The 12,415-nt window shown below is 50.9% G+C and overlaps 1 protein-coding gene across 1 annotated transcript; it reads right to left on the bottom strand.

Moving 5' to 3' along the window:
• Positions 1 to 1,788: 1,788 nt before the first annotated feature.
• On the bottom strand, positions 1,789 to 5,342 carry LOC136944386 (uncharacterized). The gene is made up of 2 exons (XM_067238134.1): positions 5,045 to 5,342; positions 1,789 to 2,732 (listed from the first exon to the last, which is right to left on the bottom strand). The coding sequence occupies exons 1-2, from the start codon at positions 5,340 to 5,342 to the stop codon at positions 1,789 to 1,791; spliced, it is 1,242 nt and encodes a 413-aa protein (XP_067094235.1).
• Between the last annotated feature and the right edge of the window lie 7,073 nt (positions 5,343 to 12,415).

The following is a 12,415-nucleotide window of genomic DNA, read 5'->3' as shown; positions in this document are numbered from 1 at the left end:
GAGAGAGAGAGAGAGAGAGAGAGAGAGAGAGGAGGAAGAGTATTTTAGAGCACTTGTGGGGGTACTTGTGTGAGGACATCTGAGTGTTTATGTGTGTGTGCTTGTTCAAGAGTGTGTGTGTTTCTGTGTGTGTGGTGAGTTTCTGTCATCTGAAATACTGCAGACCATCTTAACTACAGCCCTGTAACAGTTTAATGATGTGGAGAAGACAGCTGTGAAGTACCTTGTCTGTGCACTCACATTCATACAGCATGAATCACCAGGGCAGGGAGATACTACTCACACAAACATATGATTACTGGTCATTTGATTTGAGAGTATCATTATTCAAAAAATTCCCTCCCTCTTCCTGTCTACATCTCCCTCCCTCCTTACCTCCTCCACTTCACCTCTCTTTCCATCTTTTTCTCCTCTCCCCCCTCCCTCCTCCTCTTTACCTCTCTTTCCATCCGTCTCTCCCTCGCTGCCTCGCTGCCTCACTGCCTCTCTGTCGCTCAGAGCACAACAGCCCTCTCCAGAGAAGATCTCCTCTGGACTGGAGCTGGTCTCATCACTGCACGTACTCTCAAGGAGTGATTGCTGACCACAATCTGACCTCGCAAACGCGTCTTTCCCCCTCTCTCTCTCTCTCTCTCTCTCTCTCTCTCTCTCTCTCTCTCTCTCTCTCTCTCTCTCTCTCTCTCTCTCTCTCTCTCTCTCTCTCTCTCTCTCTCTCTCTCTCTCTCTCTCTCTCTCTCTCTCTCTCTCTCTCTCTCTCTCTCTCTCTCTCTCTCTCTCTCTCTCTCTCTCTCTCTCTCTCTCTCTCTCTCTCTCTCTCTCTCTCCTCTCTCTGACACACACACACAGCATCCATTAAAGCTCTGGCCCACCTCTATAATTAAACTGGCTCATTTGCACCAGGCCCTTCCGAGGCAGTGGAAGTGCGGAATGGGATCGTGTGGAATTGGAAGTGACAGAAACATTCTCCACACCACATTTAAACACGCGCAGTCTTGTTAAAAATACATCTGTTTGTGTCCCCGCATCACAGTCTGACAAAGCTACTCATCAGGCTCTGTCTACGAGGATGAGGAACAAGGGGTCACACACACTCTCACACACTCACACACACACACACACAGACAGACACTATATACATAAGATACGATCAGCCATAACATTATGACCACTGACAGGTGAAGTGAATAACCCTGATTATCTTGTTACCATGGCACCTACATTTTACATTTACTCATTTAGCAGACGCTCTTATCCAGAGCGACTTACAGTAAGTACAGGGACATTCTCCTGGAGGCAAGTAGGGTGAAGTGCCTTGCCCAAGGACACAACGTCATTTGGCACGGCCAGGAATTGAACTGGCTCAATTCCTGGCCGCTCAGCCACCTGACTCCACCTAACAGTGGATGGGATTTACAGTATTACTGTAAGCATAAAACAGAACATTTTGTCCTCAGAGTTGATGTGTTGGAAGCAGGAAAAATAGGCAAGTGTGAGGATTTGAGCGACTTTGATAAGGGCCACATTGTGACGGCTAGATGACTGGGTCAGGGCGTCTCCACATCAAAACAAAACTGGTTCAGGAATGTTTGAGCACCACAACAACCAGGTCAAGGCGTTGACTTGGCCTCCAAATTCCCCAGATCTCATCCAGCCCAGCTTCTAGGGGACATGCTGGACAAACAAGTCTGATCCGTGGAGGTCTGGGTCTCCACGGGTCTGTCTGGGGTCTGAGTCTGGGGTCTGGGGTCTGGAGTCTGGGGTCTGGGGTCTGGGGTCTGGGGTCTGAATCTAGGGTCTGGAGTCTGGGATCTGGGGTCTCTGGGGTCTCTGGGGTCTGGGGTCTGGGTCTGGGGTCTGAATCTGGGGTCTGGGGTCTGGGGTCTGGAGTCTGGAGTCTGAGTCTGAGTCTGGGGTCTGGTTCGGGGGTCTGGGGTCTCTGGGGTCTGGGTCGGGGGTCTGGGGTGTGAGTCTGGGGTCTGGGGTCTGAATCTGGGGTCTGAGTCTGAGTCTGGGGTCTGGTTCGGGGGTCTGGGGTCTGGGGTCTGAATCTGGGGGTCTGAGTCTGCGGTCTGGGGTCTGAATCTGGGGTCTGAGTCTGGGTCTGGGGTCTGAATCTGGGGTCTGAGTCTGGGGTCTGGGTCTGGGATCTGGGGTCTGAGTCTGGGGTCTGGGGTCTGAGTTTGGGGTCTGGTTCGGGGGTCTGGGGTCTCTGGGGTCTGAGTCTGGGGTCTGGGGTCTGAGTTTGGGGTCTGGGCTCTGGGGTCTGGAGTCTGAGTCTGGGGTCTGGGGTCTGGTTCGGGGGTCTGGGGTCTCTGGGGTCTGGGGTCTGAGTCTGGGGTCTGGGGTCTGGAGTCTGAGTCTGGGGTCTGGCGTCTGGTTCGGGGGTCTGGGGTCTCTGGGGTCTGGGGTCTGGAGTCTGAGTCTGGGGTCTGGGGTCTGGTTCGGGGGTCTGGGGTCTCTGGGGTCTGGGTCGGGGGTCTGGGGTGTGAGTCTGGGGTCTGGTTCGGGGGGGTCTGGGGTCTGGTTCGGGGGTCTGGGGTCTGGGGTCTCTGGGGTCTGGGTCGGGGGTCTGGGGTCTGAGTCTGGGGTCTGGGGTCTAGGGTCTGAGTCTGGGGTCTGAGTCTGGGGTCTCTGCGGTCTGGGGTCTAGCGTCTGGGTCGGGGGTCTGGTTCGGGGGTCTGGTCCATCAGAGCTGCCCTGGTCCTCCCAGGCAGGGAAGGTATGTGTTCTGGCTTCAGAGGGCACAGTCCAGAAAGCCACTCAGTCCTGCTTAACGAGCTTTAATGAGCCTTAACGAGCTTTCATCTCAGTAGAGGCTCGTTAAGAACTAAAACGATAAGCAGAGGACCGCCCACCTCAGGACATACAGGACTGCTAACGTCTTGGTGCCAGATACCACAGCACCCCTTCAGAGGTCTGCTGAGTCCGGCCTCCATGGGTCAGGGGTCTGCTGAGTCCGGCCTCCACGGGTCAGAGGTCTGCTGAGTCCGGCCTCCACGGGTCAGGGGTCTGCTGAGTCCGGCCTCCACGGGTCAGGGGTCTGCTGAGTCCGGCCTCCACGGGTCAGGGGTCTGCTGAGTCCGGCCTCCACGGGTCAGAGGTCTGCTGAGTCCGGCCTCCATGGGTCAGAGGTCTGCTGAGTCCGGCCTCCTCGGGTCAGGGGTCTGCTGAGTCCGGCCTCCTCGGGTCAGGGGTCTGCTGAGTCCGGCCTCCACGGGTCAGGGGTCTGCTGAGTCCGGCCTCCACGGGTCAGAGCTGTTTCGGCAGCAAAAGGGTGACCTACACTATATTAGGTAGGTGGTCATAATGTTTTTTGCTGATCTGTGTGTGTGACGGTGTGTGTGTGTGACAGTGTGTGTGTGTGACGGTGTGTGTGTGCATATGTGACAGTGTGTGTGTGTGATGGTGTGTGTTTGACGGTGTTTGTGTGTGATGGTGTGTGTGTGACGGTTTGTGTGTGTGTGTGATGATCTGTGTGACGGTGTTTGTGTGTGATGGTGTGTGTATGACGGTGTGTGTGTGTGTGAGACAGTGTGTGTGATGGTGTGTGTGTGACGGTGTGTGTGACGGTGTGTGTGTGTGTGATAATGTGTGTGTGATGGTGTGTGTGTGTATGTGTGATGGTGTGTGCGTGATAATGTGTGTGTGATGATGTGTGTGTGTATGTGTGATGGTGTGTGTGTGTGTGAGACAGTGTGTGTGTGATGGTGTGTGTGTGACTGTGTGTGTGTGTATGTGTGGTGGTGTGTGTGTGTGATAATGTGTGTGTGACGGTGTGTGCGTGTGTGTGATAATGTGTGTGTGATAATGTGTGTGTGACGGTGTGTGTGTGTGTGATAATGTGTGTGTGATGGTGTGTGTGTGACGGTGTGTGTGTGTGTGTGATAATGTGTGTGTGATGGTGTGTGTGTGTGATAATGTGTGTGTGACGGTGTGTGTGTGTGATGGTGTGTGTGTGATGGTGTGTGTGTGACGGTGTGTGTGTGTGTGATAATGTGTGTGTGACGGTGTGTGACGGTGTGTGACGGCCGGGCCTCGTTCTGTCCTGTGAACCTTGGTGTCATCAGCATGGCTAGTCATGAGGATAGCCATCAGCACAGCGTGGCGAGCAGCAAGGGTTCACTGTTGAGCAGACCCAGCCATCATGGAAGCATGCCTAACATGATGTGTGTGTGTGCTTTGTTGAACATCTACGTGCGTGCAGCCCTTTCTGTGAGTGTAATCATGTGGACAGTATGTGTGTGTCTTTCTGTGCATCCGCACTCATGCATACATTTACGTGAGTGTAAGCTGTGTGTGTGTGAGTGTGTGCGTGTGTGCTTATATGCTTACATTTGTGCTTTTCAGAGTGTGTGCACAGAACAGAGGATGTTTGTTTTCTGCTCTGCTGGGCTCCCAGACAGAGTCCTACCAGACAGGACACTCAGCCCCCCCAGACCAACACAGCAGGACGGGAACAGGAAGTGGAGGGAAAGACAGCATGTCAGACCAGGAAGAGGAAAGACAGCATGTCAGACCAGGAAGAGGAAAGACAGCATGTCAGACCAGGAAGAGGAAAGACAGCATGTCAGACCAGGAAGAGGAAGGAAGGACAGCCCGTTTCCTCTCTTTACAGACTCAGACCCAAACCGCTGGTTTTAGGTAAGAAGATTGGAGTAAGGAAGTAGAGTAGAGTAGAGGAAGGATAGGGTAGGGTAGGGCAAGGCAGAGCAGAGTCAAACAGAGTTGAGTAGAATGCAGCGGCATATAGCCAAATAGAGTGGGGTAGAGTAGTGTAAAATAGTGTACAGCTCTATGTGTTCCAGTGTGTCAGTAGAGATGTTGTCCTTCCCCTCTGCCCTGCCCAGCTGCCCGAGATACAACTCTACTTCATTAGCTTCCAGAAGCAGCCAAGCAAATCAAGCCGGAGTCAATCATAACGAAGCGTGCATCCAACGTTTGTAATTGAGTTTAAAAAGAGAGATGGAGGGACGGGGGGAGGAGAGAAGAGAGGGAGGGGACTATGTGTGGGTCAGATCCTGTAACAGCATAAAGCTCAGTTTACTAATTCCCTGGGTCTGGTCTGAGTCTGGGGTCTGAGTCTGGGGTCTGGGATCTGGGGTCTCTGGGGTCTCTGGGGTCTGGGTCTGGAGTCTGGGGTCTGGGTCTGGGGTCTGGGGTCTGAGTCTGGGGTCTGGGGTCTGAGTCCGGGGTCTGAGTCTAGGATCTGGGGTCTCTGGGGTCTGGTTCGGGGTCTGGTTCGGGGGTCTAGGTCTGGGCTGGGGTCTCTGGGGTCTGAGTCTGGGGTCTGAGTCTGGGGTCTGGGGTCTGGGTCGGGGGTCTGGTTCGGGGGTCTGGTCCATCAGAGCTGCCCTGGTCCTCCCAGGCAGGGAAGGTGTGTGTTCTGGCTTCAGAGGGCACAGTCCAGAAAGCCACTCAGTCCTGCTTAACGAGCTTTAATGAGCCTTAACGAGCTTTCATCTCAGTAGAGGCTCGTTAAGAACTAAAACGACAAGCAGAGGACTGCCCTGATTCCCAGAGGATGACTGTGTAAAACTCCCTCTGTGTATCTGAGGGAACCAACACTTACATTTCCTGAGTCCCCATCTGCATGAGATCTGTTTGGATCATCATAATGAGTATTCATCTTCTTCGAGATATCTCACACCAAAAGGAAACAACCATTTCTGTTTTTATGTGGACAAAGACTGTGGTCTTATCTCCACCCAGTGCACACCATTGGACACACACACACACACACCTTCAACAGTTACTGCACCATCAGCAATATTGACTTAACTGGATCATCACAATCTGCATCTGCTCACGAAGAGAGAGCGTTCACCAGCACAGTAGAGGAACATCTCACCATCACCTCGCTCTCTCCTGTCTAAAGCACACACACCTTCTGGGCCCTGACACACACACACCTCCTGGGCCCTGACACACACACACCTCCTGGGCCCTGACACACACACACCTCCTGGGCCCCGACACACACACACCTCCTGGGCCCCGACACACACACACCTCCTGGGCCCCGACACACACACACCTTCTGGGCCCCGACACACACACACCTTCTGGGCCCCGACACACACACACACCTGCGCATGTTCTGATGTCCTACATGTACGCGTCTCCCTGACAGTGTGTTTGGAGGTCTGTGATGGTTCCTGTGCAGGAAGTCAGCGCTCGTGAGGACCAAACACAGTACGTCTCTCAGGACTATTCCAGTTAATTGACTCTAATGTCCTGTAGTGTACCACTCTCCTCGCCCACTCTTCATAATAACATCTCTCGAACGCCCGACGGCAGCTCAGTCAATTAAAACAAAATACAAATGAAGTTAAGCAGTCGCTACTCTGTGATTAGTTTCTCCAGCAACAATTAAGAGCACACGCAAAACAGACAATGGTAATTTACACGTTTTTTTTTCCTGCTCTCTCTCCCTCTGTCCTCTCTCTCTCCCTCTGTCCTCTCTCTCCCTCTGTCCTCTCTCTCTCTCTCCCTCTGTCCTCTCTCTCCCTCTGTCCTCTCTCTCTCCCTCTGTCCTCTCTCTCTCCCTCTGTCCTCTTTCTCCCTCTGTCCTCTCTCTCCCTCTGTCCTCTCTCTCTCCCTCTGTCCTCTCTCTCTTCTCTCTCGGGTTCTCATTCTCTGTAGCTCTGCCCGCTCTCTGTCCCTCCTTACCTTCCCCTCCACATTAACTGGTTCTTGTTTGAAGGTGCGGAGCTTGTTGTTAGAACTACATGGGCTCTGCATCTTTTTATTTCTGTCATGTGAGTGGTCTTGATGATTGCTGGAATTGTGGCTGGGATTCTACTGCCCCCATGATTTGACTGCCCCCATGATTCTACTGCCCCCGTGATTCTACTGCCCCCGTGTTTCTACTGCCCCTGTGTTTCTACTGCCCCTGTGATTCTACTGCCCCCGTGTTTCTACTGCCCCAGTGTTTCTACTGCCCCTGTGATTCTGCTGGGCTTGTGTTTCTGCTGCCCCTGTGATTCTGCTGGGCTTGTGTTTCTTGTTTGTACTGGCCTGTGTTCCTCTCCTCCTTCTGTTCTCTCCTGCAGAACAGAGAGTAGAGAAGACTCCAGGCGGAGTGCCGTCAGAAGTGATGTGTGTAATAAGCCCACACTCACATGCACGCAGACACAATGGTGCGGACCGTGTCTCTGCTTGTATTATCTGCTTGGCGGTGATGGAGGATGGCGGTAAAAATACTGCGAGAGAGATGCAGGGATGGAGTGTCTGCCTGGGAAAGAGGGAATGCGAGAGAGGCAGTGAGTGCGAGAGAGAGAGAGAGAGAGAGAGAGAGAGAGAGAGAGAGAGAGAGAGAGAGAGAGAGAGAGAGAGAGAGAGAGAGAGAGAGCAGGGTAATTTCCCTAGCTGCTATCATTTGTCAGCCTCCTCTGGCGGGCTTGGCAGCCACTGTGCCAACAGCAGTCAATCAGGCAGCTTATGAATCCAGGTTGCAGACAATCGCTCTGCTTATGAATCCTCACAACAGTCAATGCAGATGCGTGGGAGGCCAGAGAGACACATCTACAATCTCGAGTGGCTGTGGTTGGTCCCCTCCCCCCCCGGGGACCAACCACAACCAACACTCTGATGTTGAAAACTGCCAGTTGGATCGGCCTCCCTCGCCCGCCGTCTCACCGAATCTCAGACCTCCAGTCCTCCCGCAGGTTCCCACAATGCAGCAGGCCCCCAGCGGTTCGCTGTCACTTCCTCTAAAAATAGCGGGGAAGCGTAAATCCCCGAAAATGAACGTGGTCCCAGTCAGGCGACGGAGGTAGTTTGTCTTTGAAGGGAATCTTGTTGTCAGACGGGGAATGTGAATAAATCAGCACACAGTGTGCGAGGGCAGATCCTAATTCAGGGAGGCAGTTGTAAACATCAGTGTGTTTCCCATGTCCCTGTACTGCACCTGAGGAGGTGTGTTTGCTAAGTGGAGGTTAATGATGTATAAAGTGCAGTGGGAAGGCAGCCCATGCGGGCTCCCCCTCTCTCCCCCAACCACCTGCCCCCCCCCCCCCCCCCCCCCTTCTCAACGGTCTAACCAGGGACTCTCTCTCTCTGTCTCTCCCTCCCTCTATCTTTCTCTCTCGCTGAACCTTTCTCTTTCTCCCTTTCTCTCTCTGAACCTCCCTCTCCCTCTCCCTCTCCCTCTCCCTCTCCCTCTCCCTCCCTCCCCCAGTACAGGCAGGGGTGTATAAATGGAATCCTCTCTGCAGGTCTGTTATCATAGCTGGCTGCCATTCTGTCAGACTCCACCGCAAATGCAATTCACTCAGCCAGGGGCAGTTCGACCTAGGCATCTGTTACACTTAATAAAGTGCTGACCCAAATGTCCCTGTGCCCTCTGCCACCAGCGCCCCCGCAGGACCAGCCAAGCGGACAGAAGGGTGGTTCTGGCATGTATCATTCATGGTCGGTGCTCAAAGGTGTTTACCCCTGATACAAACAGAACCAGGTGTTGTTGCTGCACTGTAGCTGGAATGAAAATGGGGATTTGAGTTGCAACATTGTTGTGTTTGCGTTTTCTTCTAGATTTTTCTATAAAGAAATGTTTGGAATTTGATGTTGGCAGGGAAGCTGAAAGGGTAAGAGTTTTGTGGATTTGGTGAGAAACCTGGTTGAGTAGACTTGTTCACCTGTGCAGATTATGTTTATAATCCTGTTTGACATATGGGATATTTTTCCATCATACTGATGCACACTGCAATGAACCACCAAAGCTACCAGTTTCCCCATGCAGAGAGGAGAGGGAGAGAGGTGTGAAGCAGAGGAGAAGAGGATCTGAAAGAAAGAAAATGGAAAGAAAAGAAAGAAAGATATAAAGAAAAGACTAGTAAAAAGGGGCAAAGAGTCTCCCATCTCCCTTGTAGATTTATAGATCTGTCGGAACTTTATGTGGTCAAAATGGAAAAGAGAATTGGGCAGTGTTTACGGCTCTATAAACCTTTCTTTTAAACCCAAGGACTTGGCCACCCTGCAGACTGCAGAGCACCACTCATAAAACTGAGTCTAACGCCGTCTTTTAAATCTGATGAAACATTTATCGATTTATTCTTTGGTGTCTTGTTTTATTTGCTCTTCCCTTCCCACCTTGAGGGTTGATAGGGAAGGAGGTGAGGGGGGGAGGGACGGGGAGGGACGAGGGACGGAGGATGCTCGTTTACACGCTAATTAATCAGAATGTAAACATTGAGGAGCAACAGAAGGGAGTGGAAGGGGAGGAGGGAACCGAAAGGAAGGAGGGAGGGAGGGAGGACGGTGGAGGTAGAGGAAGGAGGGAGAATAGGGGACAATAGGGGAGGGTAGAGAGAGGAGGAAGGAGGGAGAATGGGGGGGGGGGGGGGGAGAATGGGGGAGGGAGGAACGAGTACTTAGACTGGTACAGCCCATTGAGGAGGAGGGCTTTCTGAGATAGATCTGTGGGTTGTTAATTTTCTTCTGAATGAGCAGCAGTTCATCAGATTTCAGAGTCCCCAGGCTACTCTCACAGAGCTCCCATCTTCTTTTATCTCCTCCTATTTCCCCTCCCTCCCTCACCCCATCAACACCACCCTACTCCACCCCGGCCCACACTGCTGTAGGGAATGATAAACAAAGAAATCAATATCACCATTTCAGTTTAATACGTTTGAAAAAAAACAAAAAACAAACTACAATTAATCCTTTCATGTAGTAAATTCCACCAACGTATTTCCTGAAAGGACATTTGCTGACGAGGGAGTGACCCTATTAGCGTCTCCATCCCCCATTGGCTATGTGATGATCCTCCAGCCCCCTCTCTATTCGATACCACGGAAGTAACCAATCACTGAAGGTCTGTATAGATAGGTAGATACATAAGGCATCCGTTTAGGGGACTCATTCACTACAAGCGCCTACAGAGAGGGATTTGAACCTGCGAAGGGACAGACAGACAGACACACACACGCAGACAGACAGACAGATAGATAGACAGACAAATGACCCCTATACACAAATCACACCCAGCACTGTCCTAAAACAGCCAATCCACACATGATGCACTGAAGCACAGATAACAAACAATAAGCAATAATTAACCAGTGACCCGGTGACAGGTTGGTAGTCCTGGGTTATCGACCACATTCTGAAACTGATGAGGTCATAAAAGCAGGACGGGGTGAAACGAGCGGGCGTGGATGCGAGCGTTGCTATTGCGGATGGCGTTTCGTTTGTCAACAGACGGCTGTGCTTTGTAGTGATGCAGACTGTATGATGAAGCATTAAAGCCTTGTTACACCACACAAGCTAACGAGGTGCGGGAAAGCTCGCAGCCATCTGGTGAAGGCCCCGTACCGCCTAGCATGCACGGATGTCCGCTCGCCTCTGTTTGACTTCATTTACGTAACCACACTTATTCCTCCATAATAATTATGCAAATAACATGGTGGGAGAATTCCAAGCGTGCGAAGTAGTGCTAATGTGTATCAGAAAGGTTGGTCAGGACATGCATTCTTATTCTTCCTCCAAAATAAAGAAGCCAAATTTGCGGGGGTAATTACGACCGGTCTCAAAACGCTCTTGGTTTTTTAATGACACAGGGTATATTTTGGCAGGAGCTCTAATGTTACATCGTAGGCTAATTAAGCCCATAAAAAACATGAGAAGAACAAATGTTTCCAAAGACTGTAATTTGGAGACGACTGCCAGTGTTTCCAAAACAAGCCCCGGTGATGACAAGTTCTGACACGCGTGTGTACAGTAGGCTACAGCGTTTCCGCTGATTGGTCCCAGTCGACCCGTCACGGTTGAGCCCATCTTTACCTAAAACTATCCTAATTAAACCAACGATGCCTTTGATCTCTGCGGTTATCAACGCTTGCTTTCTCCCGGGGTTAAACGCCGACGGTGCGATCGTTACCAGAGGATGTTAGAAGCTGCGGAGGCGGGGGGGGGGGGGGGGGGGGGAACAAGCGAGGCGCTAAGGCCCTCCTTCCTCATCACCCTCAGGAGTTTATCCCTTTTGACTGGGTGGAGATTTACTGGATGAGAGCTAAACTGACCATGGCTTTGATCTTGTTAAGTAAGGGTTAGGGAACAACTGCACACCCAATTACTGTATCCTATAGGTAGGCTATGGTATATTAATGGGTAATTGAGGGAAATGGTTGGTGTCTGACTGTGTGTGAGTGTGTGTGTGTGTGTGTGTGTGTGTGTGTGTGTGTGTGTGTGTGAGTGTGTGTGTGTGTGTGTGGGAGTGTGTGTGAGTGTGTGCGTGTGCGTGTGTGCTTATCGATCTATCATCTAATCATATCATCATCTACTTGTGAGACCGCATTTCGCTCTGCCTCTATAGGTCTAGGTTGTAGGATTGTTGTAAACACTGATCAGATCTTATAAGTCTGCAACATCAGTCGAGCCAAGCACGGAAGTTCCGTCAACAAACAATTCATCCTGCCTAATGCCAAGAACACAAAAACACCAGATCCATCACACACATTCAAACTGGTGGCCAAAGTGAGGCCTTTTGCGTGGAAATCAGAGCATATCCTTCTTTGATTCACTCCATAATGGAAAATGACAAGTGATTTATGCCCGGCATTAATTATAATTCAGGAGATAATCTGTTAGAGCGAGACGGCACAGACGTTGCCCCTGTTTGTAATTGAATCACAAACAAGTAATGAATCGCCCACTTTGTTTTGCACATTGTTTGTCTTAGTTTGCTGCGGTGCTATTTACTTTGGTGATTTACTTGTCCCACGTGACAATACCGTCGCTTCAAACTGAGGACAACTCTCCCAAACTTTGAACATGTTTTCTTCTCATGTCAAAGTTGTGCAACGAGTAGAGCGATCAAACAATACAAAACATTGCATTGAGCCCATGGTTTGATGATATTTATCAAAGATTACCGTGATTAAAGGTGTGTTTGAGTAAAACTTGTATTGACCTTCATGCATTTGCTTTTGTGATAGAAAATAGCTGGTGCTGTTGCTGAGCTTTGGTTCCTTTAGCGATGGGGCTAGTAAACACGGACAAATAAGCACTGAAATAAACTGAAATAGTCACTGAAATACTGTTAGAACTACGCTCAAGATCTTCTGCTGTAGGCCTACTTTCCATTTGCACTATTTGGACGTCGCTTTGGATAAAAGCGTCTGCAAGTGCATGAAATGTTTTTAAATAACTAACTCAGCCATTAAGAATCCAGTAACCCAATCCAGGGACTTCCAACTAACAGCGTCCGACGCAAAGTAGCAGTTCAACTTTGCGAGTCTTGTAAAGTTTGTGGCAGTTCGCTCGCCGTGTTCCTGCGTCACTTTGTCATCACTGATTCAGAGGCACTTACTACGGACGGCAGGGGCCCAGGAGAACTCTCATCTGCCCGCCCGCCAGAAGGACGGCTCACAACTTATTAACATTTCAGCTTGGACAAATAAAAAACAATACTGCC

This window comes from Osmerus mordax, chromosome 6 (assembly GCF_038355195.1).
Source record: "Osmerus mordax isolate fOsmMor3 chromosome 6, fOsmMor3.pri, whole genome shotgun sequence".
NCBI lineage: Eukaryota > Metazoa > Chordata > Actinopteri > Osmeriformes > Osmeridae > Osmerus > Osmerus mordax.
The sequence above is the reverse complement of the archived record's forward strand: the minus strand, read 5'-3'. Positions and strand labels throughout refer to the sequence as shown.